A 14370-nucleotide genomic window follows, 5' to 3' on the forward strand; every position below is an offset into this window, starting at 1 on the left:
TACTTTAAATCACTCTTAAACTAACAAAAAATAATAATACATAGAGGGCAAAAAACCTAATGAGGTTTTCAAGCTACTGTTTCTGGTGGTCACATTGAGATTGACTTTAAAATTTAAAAAGGTAGACTCAGCGAAATGACGTTGCTATGAGCAGGTATTGGACGCGTTTGAGTGGTAAGGCTAAAGCAACCGACTAAAAAGTCGAGGAGTGAAGACAGGGGAGGTGCATCTGTGACAGCCGGGTCAAAAAAAAAAAAAAGAATGATTGGTTGACAATAGAGCCTCCCACAATGCAGGCGATGGCTCCAGGAGGAAGTCGGTGAAGAGCAACTGCTGAAACTTGCAGCTGACTGCAGTCAAAACTTCATGACCATTGATCACATCAAGTTCATGAAGTTGGCATGTAGGCGCAAGTCCGACCATTTTTATCCGCTGAATGCAACACACTTTGAAAAGGCCAACGATAGTCACCGACTTCACAAAAGTGATCCGCTCTAACGTAGCCATTGAGATGAGCACGATGCAAGACTTTGCTCTCACACAGTCACACAGAGTATCAGCGCATGCTTCACGCTGCTACAATGTGGTAGCTACAAGACCAAAACAGCTGAGAACTTTAGCCTCACAGGGAGGGCACAAACTCAATATACTTTAAAATGACTAAAACCAAATCAACCTGTGTAGTAATAATGGATCTACATTCATATAGTTTCTTGACTGTGTCCAGCTCACTAATAATCACTGAAATGAAAGCTAGAAAGTCAGCGAGCATCAAAAATTCCAAGAACGATGTATTCTTTGGGCAAATTTTCACAGCAAGAAAACCAATTGCACCGGGGGCCGCCTTCGGACCTCCTTGAAGAAGGCCGAACGCTGCCCCGGTGCAAAATGAGTTTGACCCCCCTAAACAAGGCAATCAGCCCTATAAAAATCAGCACTTCACATTGACCGCAGTGAGATAAAAACCAAGGCCTATAGTAAAGAATGTATTCAACTACAGCACAGGAAAGATAAACAAGAAAGGCAACACACAACAAACAAAGTGGACATGTGGCAAGGAAACCGACAGGCTTGAACTGGTGGGATCTTGGGAACTCTGCAATGAAGCAAATTTCTCCAGCTGAGACGTGGAAAGCAGACGGAAGCCGTTTAACCTCATCAAGCTTTTTATTTTCAGCCATTATCCCACCACTGGCTCATCCATTAACTCCTCTGCTGTAACTAATTATATCCACCGTACCGTACTACTGTAGATGGAAGGCTCACTGGAGGAAATCGGAAGCCTGGTGGATCTGAGACGGTCTCTGACAATACAGAAGTTATTTTTCTTAGCTCTGACATTAGCCTCAAGTCCCTGAAGTACAAAATAAAATATTATTCAAATGTCTGCAACCACCCCCTGAATCACATTATGGTACTTGAATCTTACCGAGAAAATATTTGTTATCGTGATAAAAATAAAAAAATGTGGCATTGGGCCTTTAAGGGTATATACCCAGGCTGACCTAGATGGAACCTTTCAGGAAAATAAACGACCATTAGCTTTATTTACTGTTATAACCTACAACACCTTATCTTAGGGTCAGTCTACACACACTGTACTGTGGCACTAAATAACACACAGCAGCAACTGCATTACATGTGACTAAAGGAGGTCAAAACACAAACAATACAACATGTTATAGGATTACTGAGAGGCTAACTTCTATTGGTAATGGAATGCACAATAAAATGCATAGAACATTAATGGCATTGTGTCAATGACTGTAATTCCCTAATCATTGTAGTGTGTAGCAAAGTACCTCAACTCCTCCACAGAGTTGAGAGCAGACTAGAGTTTTTGAAATGAACCTCCCGACTCCTTCGAGTGGCTATGCAGTCGATGCTTCAGAAAGATACATTCTTAAACCCTTACCGTGTTCTTATGTTTGTCCTCGGTTGTTGTGTGCCTTTCTTTGTTTGCTGAAATCCATACTTTTTAATAAAACTTTAATCAAATACAACCACCGACTGTTTCCTCGTATCGCCTGACAGCGACTCGATGTAGTCGGAGGTACACTCCGCCCACTCATGTCTCCACACAACTCCGTTGATGTGAAGTGCATCGTTGAGTTTTACTTGGCTATGTAATGTGCTGTACACACTCAAATGCACTTATTCTAGAACAGAACTGCAAACATAGACAAGATTAACAATACCCTTATTGGAGAACTGTAGGCATGGCTTTATTTTCTATTCTACTACCGGTAGACTACACCTCAGGTTACAGAGACTGTTCTGCACTACAGTTGTACGTGGCTCTAATTTTGGCTGTCCTTTTAGTGCACACGGCTTGCAAAGGGTCCGGGGGCACTGGGTTGCAACGCAATGGAAACATTCTTGGGCTTCTGAGCTATACTACATTGGTAGAGGTGAATTTTTTATACAGTCTAGCTGGGGGAGTGTCTTCAATGGGAACTAGCTACTGTACACAATGAACACAGTGGCACTGGCAAAACAAACAATTGGTCACATTAAATTGGAATCCTAAGTGCTTTCTCAACCAAGGTCATGTGAGTGTGTACACATTATTGGATTACTTCATGGAGCAAATAATGGATTTATTTTTATAACAGAGCATTTTCTAAATTCAAACGTACCACCTGCAACTGGACACGGAAACGCGTTCTCTGGAGTGATAATCACGCTTCACCATCTAGCAGTCCGACAGACAAAGCTGGGTTTGGCGAATTCCAGGAGAACACTACCTTCCCCAATGCATAGTGCCAACTGTAAAGTTTGGTGGATGGGGAATAACGGTCTGGGGCTGTTTTTCATGGTTTGGGCTAGTCCCCTTAGTTCCAGGGAAATCTTAATGCTTCAACATACAATGTCATTCTAGACGATTCTGTGCTTCCAACTTTGTGGCAACAGTTTGGGGAAGGCCCTTTCCTGTTTCAGCATAACAATACCCCTGTGCACAAAGCGAGGTCAATACAGAAACGGTTTGTCAAGATCGGCGCGCAAGAACTTGACTCGCCTGCACATGGGCCCTGGCCTCAGCCTAATTGAACACCTTTGGGATTAATTGGAACGCCACTACAAGCCAGGCCTGATCTTCCAACATCAGTGCACGACCTCACTAATGCTCTTGTGGCTGAATCGATACAAGTCCTCGCAGCAATGTTTCAACATCTAGTGGAAAGCCTTCCCAGAAGAGTGGAGGCTGTTATAGCAGCAAAGGGGTGACCAACTCCATATGAATGCCCATGATTTTGGTGTTATTTCGGGGGGGTTCGCACACCAAGCAAGGAGTTTTTGTATGGAGGTCAATGAGTGTCGAATTTGGTTAACAAAAATGAGGTTGTTACAAGTGCACTGATATAACTAGGACACGTGACATCCCGGCAACTTTGAGGAAAAACACTTTATATCGGAGTTGTACCTGGTCGTCACTAGTTACCACAGGCACAAAGTCATAAACCCTGTTTATTTCTACAGTTGCTCTTCTTAAAATGGAATTAATGTTCTACGAACATGTGTCCACATACTTTTGGTCATGTAGTGTACATGTTTGGCCGAATTGAGAACAAAGAAAGTATTGCCAATACCAGCTTTGAAGAAAAATAAGGAGACGTTTTGCATAGGCAAACCTGTAACATCCAGTTATGGATAAAAAAAGATTTGGTTACATCACATTGTCTGGTGTACAATCTGTAGCTAGGAAATACCTATGATGAATAGCATGGAATGGAAGCATCAAACGTCACGCGCATTTATAAAAAGGTATCATCATTACTGGTAGCTTAACATTAGCTACTTCATCCAATATTTTATGGGGCAAGCCTATACTGTAAATTAAAATAATTAATTTGGATTTCAATTTAGGGGTTAAAATTGAAGGTGCCCTATGTGTCCCAAGCACTAAAGGCAAAGTCTCCCAATCGCTGTAGCTAGTTAGCTAGCTATATAGCGGTCTATTCGTATTTAGTCTAACGTTATTTCATTGACGCATTTTGATACTGACCTTGAACATGGAATGGGTGATGGAGTTCAAATTGGGTCTGCAGGTGGCAGATAGATTTTTCAATAATAAATTCTCCGCTCTTGACAATACTTTGAGGGCCGCCATGTTTTTGGAGCTAACCACCAGTCTTCAAAATTATGAGCAACGTGGGCTACCGGGCGTTTGTGTTGTGTGTGTGTGTGATCCCAGCTGGTTAAATGACACTGAAACTAGAAGGGTGTACGGGGCGGGGCTAGCGGAGGAGAGACAGAGGCTCGGCGAAGCTCATTATAATTTAACCGTTTCGCTGCTAGCCACTCATGGCTCCGAGTGCGCGGGCTTTTGTTCTAACCTAGCCCATATGCTATCAACCGATTTAAAAATAACTATTCATTTTGTTATACATGTTCTTGGCTGGACCAAGCCTCCTTCACTGTGGGTTCCCCAAACCAGCATTGACTGCACTATATAAATGTAATCACCAATAACATAATTATATGCAATTGACAGAGTGGACAAATCCATGGATATTTGGAGCAAACATGTCGTGGATCAAAGTGCCGCAGAAATCAAATAAAGACCTTTCATCACGTGAATAATCATAGCGTCACGTGACAATGTGTTTAGTCATGGCGGACGACTGCAGACGACAGGGGTTTGAGCTGGAGAGAAGGATTTTTGAGTTGGACAATAAGTGCGCCAGTCTCAGAACTGAGAAACAAGGTATGTGTACGCAAAGTTACAGTGATAATTTGTCAAGAAAGGTAATGTCGCGTTGATGCACTTCGTGTCCAGTTGAAAGTTATTTTCCGCTAGCTAGCTAAGCTATATTAGCTAGTGCTACCTAATTAATACCATATACACTTGACCAATGTCGTAGCTAGCTACTATACTAATCGAACGTAGCAGGCGTAAAAAGACTGCGTTACTTCCTTGGTCACCTTGGTATTGCAACAACCCTAAACCGTAGTTATGACACAAAGCATACGTTTGCTAGATAACTAACTAGCTAGCTAGCTAGGTGTGTTTGCTGGGCTTCGTAGCTTCGTAGCTAACGTGATTTAACTAGTTAAGTTAGCTTTAGCGAGCAAGCTTGGTAGGTAATGCTGTGCTAGGTAACGTTAGTTAGGTAGCGTATAGCCAGCTAACAGCGTTAACTTAATGTGTCGACAAAGATACTGTCGAGCTATGGTCCATTTATAATTTACTTTTCGACACATTCAATGCCTATACTAGTATTGTAGGTAGATTGCACAATGCCCTTTATAACGTTAGTTTAACTAAAAACATCAACACAACCCATCGACTTGCCACAACCAAGCAGCGATGCTCTTCTGTCCAGATCCGCTGAATCAGGAGAGAAACCGTTAACTAGTTGGCCGCAGAAACCGTGCACACCAACCCGGGCCTTACCCAACGTTAGTGGTTCAAGCTGTGTTCTAACTAGTCTATTCTTAAATACTGCTATGTTGCATGGATTAGCTAGCCTAACAAGGTTCATGTATTCCACGTTGTGTAGCTTGGGTTCACGGCCAATTATCCAATTTAATTTACTACCATCTCTCTGACTGCGTGTTATAAGTGATTTCGACATTACGTACTGCACACACTACTGATTCTGGTGAAATAAAATGGGTGTCGCTAAACAAATGTTTAATATGTGATTGATGCAAGTAATACTTAGTCTCTAGTCTACACTGTCATAGCCTATGTCCACCATTGTACACACTGTTTTTTACAGACTAACTCAAGGGGGCAGTTCCTTACATTATATGCCATCATGCCACTCTCTGTGAAACGACTTTGTAAAGTCATAGATATGATCAGTGTTTATGATGACTAACACTTTAATTGATACATTGAACTCTGTAAACATGAGATGCACTGTTTACATATAGGCCTGTAATATGTCCTTAACATACTTTATTTTCTCCTAGATGATGACTATTTACAGAATGCTTCTGCGATACTAGACAAGTTGAAAAGTTTTTACAGACAAGGGGGAGAGAGTAGCAGTCTCCCTAAACTGCTTCAGGATTACACTCAGGTATTGCAGGTCATTAAATATAACTGTTCTAGATAGATTCTGGACAAAATGTTTTAGGCTAGGTGTCGATTCAAATGTTATCATTCAATTCCCTACATATCTGATAAAGGAAATTGATACCATTCTGTTTTGGTGAGATATATGGCACGCTCAGGCTGGATCACGAGACTAGCAAATTCCCCCAAATGTCTCTGTCTGCACAGAATGTTCCACCTGCTGTTTGAAATGGGATGATAGTACTCAATTGTATTAAGTTGTTGTCATCCAATGACATGAGCTTAAATTAGCCTGAAGGTGTGAGAGCGCATACACACTTCTTTGTCCTTGATGCTGGAAGTTAACTGACCAGTGTCCTCTGACTATGTTCACACATTTTTTTAAATGTATCCTTCCTCACTTCCTAGAAGCAACTCAATCACTGATCTGTTAGTGAATGCAATGTTTTCATCCTTTCACTTGTCAGACCATACAAGATCAGTGACTACTTTCAAAGATGAAAGGACATAATGATGGACTTCAAAAAAGTAGTGGAGCTAGGCCACAAATATGGAAATCAGAAGAGTTCAAAAGATTTGAATGTTAATTTCAAAGTGCAGTGATAAACCGTGACTTGACACATTTGCTACTGACAACATTGACATAACTTCCACATCATCCCCACATCCATATCCACATCATCCCCACCCACCATAGCAGAGTTGTAGACATAGGTTGGTGACAAGAGCCAGGTGGAGAGACAGAGATTTTCTTGCATCCTTTGCATTAATGATGGAAGAATTGGCCAACAACTTGTGGACAAATCAAGGCTCTACAAAAAGTCTGCAATTCACCTGCATTAGAGTTGAAAGTGGCATGTGATGCCTGTCAAATGTTAACCAAAAATCAATAAATTAATACGGTGAATAAGCACAGCAGACCTCAATGGATAAATTGCACAGTTATAATTGTCAAATGATGTGTTAAAGTGAAGAATAAGACTAGTGTGTATTTTGTGTGTGTGTGTAGGTGATCCTGGACATCACGTTCTATGAAGAGAACAAGCTGGTGGACCAGGAGTTCCCAGAGGACTGCTCGCCCTTTAAGATCCAACAGCTGCTGCAGGACCTCACAGAGCCAGAGGTGTTGGCAGGGAGGCTGGCACCGGCCCAAGAGGTGTGTGTGTGCAAGAGACTCAGCCCATCATGAAGGGCAATGCAAGTGCCAAGGTCCTCATATGCACCGAGTATTTTGTTCACTACATGAAAATAGTAACTTTACACTTGTTAGAAATGTGTTATTCTTCAATAACACAAACTCCAAAGCAAATCAGGGGGAGGAAAATAGGTTTATTCAAAGAGGACAAATCATACAGGGCAGTAGATGGTCATTCTCCCCTGTCCTCAGTGATGCTCTGTCAGTGATTCTCTCGCCACAGAACAAAGTAACAGCATGTAGTTAAGACCCAGCCCTAGCCTGTGGTTGACCAATTAGAATTCCTTGCGATAAAACTAGCCAATGGCCAAATAACAAGTATCCTATTTCAGAAGACATACTCCTCCCATGTCTCTGAACCATTGATCAATAATTCCCTATTACAGAAAAAAACACTTTACATTGATCATTAGTACTATTCTTGTACTCTGTCTCTGCATTGTGTATTTATCTTCCAAATATTATTACATACACACTATTGCTAACTGACAGCTCTCCCTGTTCCAGGTGCAGTCAGTCTTGGGGCTAGAGGTGTTGGAGTGCCTCTACTGGAGACGTGGAGCACTGCTCTACATGTACTGCCACACCCTCCACCAACGCAAGCAGTGGATCAAGAAGAACAAGGCCACTTTCCTCAAGGTAGGGGCACCTCCACTCATTTGGCAAACTTCTAACTTGATATAGCAAGCATGGCTTGAATTTCAGTGCTCCTACCACTAGCAGAGTGCCGGTTGTTCATTCTCAGTTTGTCTTTTTTCAGTGTCTTCAGGAGGGTGTACGCTACCTGATGAGGATGCTGCAGGTGAGGAACTCTGTCAAGCTCAATGACGGGGTGGTGTTTCATGACTCTGCTACTGCCAACTTCCTGGCTGATGGTAAGCATCATTGGATTGTTATGGCTTGTTTTTAATATTGTGCCAATGTTACACATTTGTTCAGTTGACATTATCAAGACAACCTTTTTCTTCACTTAATTTATATTACATGCTTGTTTTGTTGACTATTCTTTTGTCAAGGATGAGAACACGTCTGATTTATTTTGTTTTTCCAACAGGCATCTTTTCAGACACCCACCTGTTGACGATGATGTACATCGGGGAGATGTGTTTCTGGGCAGTGAAGTACGAGGACTGCAGCGTTGATTCTACAGAACGCAAAGAGGACCGGCTCCACTTCCGGGACATTGGGACACAGATCCTGCACAAATACGTGCTGGCCTGTGAGGGCCCTCTTCAGGGCCAGGGCTGGAACACTGAGAATGCCAAGGAGATCCTTAGTATCTTACAGTGAACTGGGGAGGGCTCTGTGTACAAGTTGCCCATAGGGACTGATATTGGATCAGATGATCAAATTGTAATGCTAAGCATTAAGAGAGGGGGATGGGGAATCTGACCTTAGATCAGTTTCTAGGAGCAACTTTTTCCCGTTCTGAAAGGCTCTGGCTGACATAGGTGGGGAAGGTTGGGGCAAAGGGAGGGGAAGAATGAAGGGGCAAAGGTATGGAGGGATGTTAATGAAATGTTATTCTCCCTATCTCCTGAAAGAAGCACTTATCTTCCAGATTCTGGACTGTTGGACGGGCATGTGTTATGCTCTGAGAATGTGGTAGAATAATAATATTAAAAGATTAAGAAAATAACACATTGTTACAAAAAATAAAACGATTGTTTGAAGATTAATGATAATCCACCTGGTAATGAGACATCGCACAGCAACTGTTTTTATTTATTTGTTTTGAATTTTTTTTAAAATTAATTGCATTTATATAAATATATATTACAAAAAAAGTTAAGGTGGGGAATACACAGAGTTGGATACTGATGGATTCATGAACATTTTCCAGTATGTACAGTTTTCTTTAAGATATCAGCTTTGTAATATGCGACTTCTTTTTCTCACTTATAAAACATAATTTTTTTGCCCACACTTTGACAAGGAGTAATGTCCCAGTGATGGAAACTTTGATATTTTGATAGTATGCATTTAAATGGAGAATCTCTGGTGTTCGTTTTGAAGGAAAATGTTTTTCATTTAATTTTATGTCGTCATTGAAAATAAATACTGTATGTTGGTTTCAAAATGAGTTGTAAAACGTATTGCACCGTAATATAACCACAATGCACCTCTTTCACGCCAACAACAAGGAAGTGGGTGAACAGCTAACTACAAGAAACGTCGCCTTCGTTGTCAACTTCACTTTTCACAGTAGCTAGCACCCTATTTGAGCTTTGATAAATGTTTAGCACATAAAGGACAGCGCAGACGCATTATCATTATTGCCAAAGCAAGATGTCAGGGAAAAGTCACAGCGACGAATCTGGAGTTATACGAAGTCTCATACAGTTCCGAGAGAAGTACTTCAATGCAAGGAAAAACGTCAATGATCAGGCGCATGCAGCAGAAGTCATCAGTGAAGATGCACCGCCGGGCTTTTTGGACTGTTTACCCGTAAGATACAGGCCTTATGAAAGCTAGTTGGCTACTTCACAAGATTAGATTTTTTTGTTGTAGGGATCAAATGAGAAATGCCATAACATACTGTGATTATAGGGCAAGTAACGTGGAAATTTTAATTTACGGGACATTTGAGAAATGTACTGGTCATCCTTATGCATTGGGTGGGTAACCTATTAATCAAATGTATTTATATAGCCCTTCTAACATCAGCTGATATATCAAAGTGCTGTACAGAAACCCAGCCTAAAACCCCAAACAGCAAGCAATGCAGGTGTAGAAGCACGGTGGCTAGGAAAAACTCCCTAGAAAGGCCAAAACCTAGGAATAAACATTTACATCATTTAGCAAACACTCTTACCCAGAGCGACTTACAGTAGCGAGTGCATACATTTCATACATTTATTTTTGACCGTACTGGTCCCCCATGGGAATCGAACACACAACCTCGCATTGCAAACATCATGCTCTACCAACTGAGCCACACGGAACCTAGAAACCTAGAGAGGAACCAGGCTATGAGGGGTGGCCAGTCCTCTTCTGGCTGTGCTGGGTGGAGATTATAACAGAACATGGCCAGGATGTTCAAATGTTCATAAATGACCAGCATGGTCAAATAATAGTAGTGAACAGGTCAGGGATCCATTGCCGCAGGCAGAACAGTTGAAACTGGAGCAGCAGCACGGCCAGGTGGACTGGGGACAACAAGGAGTCATCATGCCAGGTAGTCCTGAGGCATGGTCCTAGGGCTCAGGTCCTCCAAGAGAGAGAAAGAAAGAAAGAATTAGAGAGAGCATACTTAAATTCACACAGGACACCGGATGAGACAGGAGAAATACTCCAGATATAACAGACTGACCCTAGCCCCCCGACACATAAACTACTGCAGCATAAATACTATTAGGCCAGAGCCTTTCTTATTGGACCAGTTCAGGTAGTCCAAGTCCATTTTCTTTCGTTTGGTGGTGCCTATGAATGTTTGGTGAATATGACCCTGATGTGTAGACTCATCAAAACAGTCGTATGCACCATCATCAACCAGCAGATTCAATACTTCACTCTCTCCTCCTTCTCTCCCCGTCTTTCTCACTACAGGTGGACCTACAGTTCCTGATCATGACCCTGCTGTCTCCTGTGGACCTCTGTCGTCTGGGGGCCACTAGTAGCTACTGGAGGGCTATGGTCAGAGACCCCTTACTATGGAGATACTTTCTGGTCAGGGACATGCCTAAATGGCCCTCCATCAACCATGTGACCATGCCCCGGTTAGAGGCCTTACATACCCCTCTGTGTGTGGGGGAGAAGGAGATGGAGGAGCCAGGTCATGACTTCATGACAGAGTAGGTACTGGTCTGAAACTCTGGTATTGGAATGCATGAGGAAGACAAGGATTTACTGTGATATTTGGTCATCTTGATTTGATTTTGATTTGATTTGGATCTCTTTTAGTCCCCATTTGGACTAATCTTCCAAGAGTCCTTAAACATTAAAATACAGTTTATATACGAACACATCTTACCTAAGTTGAATGCACTGACTGATGCTCTGGATACGAGTGTCTGCTAAATGACAAAAATGTAAGTAATGAAGCCTTGTCGAATGCATATATAGTCTAGTACCCAGGCTATGGAAAGATTGTGAATGCATTTGGTTGGTAGATTGATTTTCCAGGAGGCCATACAAGTCAGACTTGTCAAGACATTTTGCTTGAGTAATTGGTCGTCCAAATGTATTAGTCACTAACTTCAGCAATGGAACTGTCCCTCCCTGCCTACCTAAGTAATAATTGCCTGTCCCTTCTTAGTTATCTAAAGGGCTACCCAGCCTGCAGACAGCAATGGTTTCCCCAGAGGCCGCCATACAGCATTGTGACCTCCTTCCTCCAGTCGCTAGTGGCCACCACCACTGAGCCGCGCTACGCCATGTTTGGCCCCGGCATGGAACAGCTGGATGTCTCCATGGTGACCAGGCTCATGCACACCCCAGATGTGCTCCCTGTAGCAGGGATACCCCAGAGACAGATCAACGGTGGGTTACCCACTGTCCTCTCTGATCCATCCTTTTACAGGGTGAACCTCCTCGAGACTTTCTGTTGCAGGCGAAAGCAAAATAGACACAGTTACAATAAACATCCACCATATTGGTCTTACCTGAATTGTATTTGCTTACAATAATCTCAACAGCTGAATGCTGAATAGGTAAGTTAGGTACAGTACATGGCGAACCGTAGTAAAACCATCCTGCACTAGTACTGACCAACCAGAAGCAGTTGCCAAGTTCTGTGCTGTGGTGGGCGGCCCACCTAAAGCCTTTGTTTTTTTTGGGGGGGGGGCTCACCAACTAAACAAAACCAATGTTGTTTTTTCCAGGTATTGGATCTGGGATTAGTTACATGTACAAAAACCAGCACAAATTCAACATTCTGACTCTCTACTCAACCAACAGGTTAGTGTTATCAGTATTGTCCTCCTATGACTGATTTGGGATGTAGTGTTACCATTCAAGGTATTGCAATGGCGCTCATGTGCATGCGTGTGTGTATATGTCTACCATTACCCGTTGTGGTTGTGTGTACAGGGCAGAGAGGGAGAGAGCCCGCATGGAGCAGCAGAGTGTCAGCAACAAACTCTTCATCCAGGAGGGAACGGACCAATCAGGACACCCACATTTTAGCCCCACCCCTCAGGTCCAGGCAGTGTGTCAGGCGGTGGATGGGTTCATCTATGTGGCCAACGCAGAGCCAGGAAGAGGTAATAGCAAGATTCCATTACATTCCTCATACTTGCTCCTATTCCTGGGGCCTTGTTGCCGAGCCAGAGAAAGGTGAGCCCAAAGCCCCATTCCATTACTATCGCCTGCATCTGCAACCCTAGGGCCTTGTTGTCTCCTTGCAGGCTTTTGGTCATTTAGTAGATGCTTACTCTTTATTTGTGACACAATGTAATCGCGATTTTCTGTATTCCAATCTCATTTTGTATGACTGTATGTGTCATGCCGTGCATTAGAAATGATGCAGCTGTTTATGGCAACATCTCTACAACTGCCCTGTCAAAATGTCACCATATGATGTGTCTGTCTCCTATTAGGTGATGAGGTGGAGTGGGCTCAGATCCAGGCGTTGGTGGACCCTGCCTTAGGCTCATCCTCCAGACCCCTCCTGGTCCTGTCCTGTGTGTCCAGAGAGGAACCAGACCAGATCAGAACCACCAGCTCCAGTAGTACCAGAACCCCCTGTGTGGATATGGCTCAGAGACTCTGCCTGCCCATGCTGCCCAACCCCTGGATGGTGAGTCAGTCTGTCTTGTCTTGTCTGTGTGAAATACCCTTTATATTTGGCCATGTCTCTTTCCAGGTTCAGGACACAGTAGCAGAGTCTCTGTCTGGTGTCTTAGATGGGATATCCTGGCTGCTGGGGTGTTCTGGTCTCAGGCTGTAACTATCTGTCCAAGGAAAAACCTTCAGGACCGAAACAACACACTAAAGAACCGACACAAATGCTTCTGAAGGAATGTTTTCCCTCTGATGTGCCTTGTTTCAATGAATTACATTAAAAAAAGTTATTATTGGGTAAATAGTGTATTTTTTTGTTGTTGCCAATAGTGGGTTGTACACAAATAAAACACAAGTTTTAACTGTAGCTATGGTACTGTAATTAATATTACGAAGGTGAATGAATGGTTTTGATATTACTACTACTGTGTACTTTAGAATCATATTGATATGGCAATTATATTTTTTTGATACTTTTTATTTAGGGAAATCATGCAATTATTCATCTATTTCTTTCATATAATTTATGCAATTTTATACAATGAAATGTGCATTTTTATTTTCTTTAATTGTTCATATTGTTATTTACCCCTCTATAAGTTGTTATAAAGGAACTGAAAATACATACATGTGTATGTACCTCAGTGAAGTGTTGTTTCTTTCAGGACTGTGAGTTTGGAGTACATGTGGAATAGTCCACTGTTTACCAAATGATGGGCTGTGGCTGATTTTGTTTTCGGTTGTGGTTAAAGACCAAGTTTTGTTTATTCATTGTGTCAAAGTAGAATTCCAAAAGCTTTTGGTGGGTCACAGCACAGAAACATCGGTGAGCTGAGTATGTGGAACAGACAGGCATTTGCTCTGTAGTTCATCTTATTTGTCGAAAGTGGCTTCCAACCCTTTTAATTTCTTCCTTTATCTGCACCAATGTAAAAAAAAATATATATATATATATATATATATATATATATATATATATATATATATATATATATATACTACCATTCAAAAGTTTGGGGTCACTTAGAAATGTCCTTGTTTTTGAAAGAAAAGCGATTTTTTTTTTGTCTATTAAAATAACATCAAATTGATCAGAAATACAGTGTTGACATTTTTAATGTTGTAAATTAGTATTGTAGCTGGAAACGGCAGATTTTTTTAATGGAATATCTACATAGGCGTACAGAGGCCCAACATTACATTTACGTCATTTAGCAGACGCTCTTATCCAGAGCGACTTACAAATTGGTGCATTCACCTTATGATATCCAGTGGAACAACCACTTTACAATAGTACATCTATATATTTTTGGGGGGGTGTTAGAAGGATTACTTTATCCTATCCCAGGTATTCCTTAAAAAGGTGGGGTTTCAGGTGTCTCCGGAAGGTGGTGATTGACTCCGCTGTCCTGGCGTCTTGAGG

The 14370-nt window shown here is 42.0% G+C and overlaps 3 protein-coding genes across 4 annotated transcripts in view; 2 read left to right on the forward strand and 1 right to left on the reverse strand.

Annotated features, from left to right (window-relative positions):
* oxct1a (3-oxoacid CoA transferase 1a) overlaps window positions 1-4263 on the reverse strand; it is a 119730-nt gene extending 115467 nt beyond the window's left edge. The window contains exon 1 of one of the 2 annotated variants that reach the window (XM_014171139.3): window positions 4007-4263. In XM_014171139.3, the coding sequence (XP_014026614.3) occupies window positions 4007-4111 (105 nt within the window). In that variant the 5' untranslated portion in view covers window positions 4112-4263. Of the gene's footprint in view, window positions 1-1915; window positions 2056-4006 lie in introns of those variants that run through there. The other variant, XM_014171140.3, reaches the window with a different exon arrangement.
* A 308-nt stretch (window positions 4264-4571) lies between these two features.
* rimoc1 (rab7a interacting mon1-ccz1 complex subunit 1) lies at window positions 4572-8902 on the forward strand. Its single transcript, XM_014171141.3, has 6 exons — window positions 4572-4708; window positions 5923-6032; window positions 7038-7184; window positions 7731-7862; window positions 7984-8098; window positions 8278-8902. Exons 1-6 carry the CDS (start codon window positions 4603-4605, stop codon window positions 8511-8513), a joined length of 846 nt encoding a protein of 281 aa, XP_014026616.1. The 5' UTR covers window positions 4572-4602; the 3' UTR covers window positions 8514-8902.
* A 473-nt stretch (window positions 8903-9375) lies between these two features.
* On the forward strand, window positions 9376-13591 carry fbxo4 (F-box protein 4). The gene is made up of 5 exons (NM_001139841.1): window positions 9376-9671; window positions 10773-11017; window positions 11482-12122; window positions 12255-12427; window positions 12764-13591. Exons 1-3 carry the CDS (start codon window positions 9513-9515, stop codon window positions 11849-11851), a joined length of 774 nt encoding a protein of 257 aa, NP_001133313.1. The 5' UTR covers window positions 9376-9512; the 3' UTR covers window positions 11852-12122; window positions 12255-12427; window positions 12764-13591.
* Window positions 13592-14370: the final 779 nt, after the last annotated feature.

This window comes from Salmo salar, chromosome 24 (genome assembly GCF_965601325.2).
Source record: "Salmo salar chromosome 24, fSalSal1, whole genome shotgun sequence".
In the NCBI taxonomy this organism is placed as follows: domain Eukaryota; kingdom Metazoa; phylum Chordata; class Actinopteri; order Salmoniformes; family Salmonidae; genus Salmo; species Salmo salar.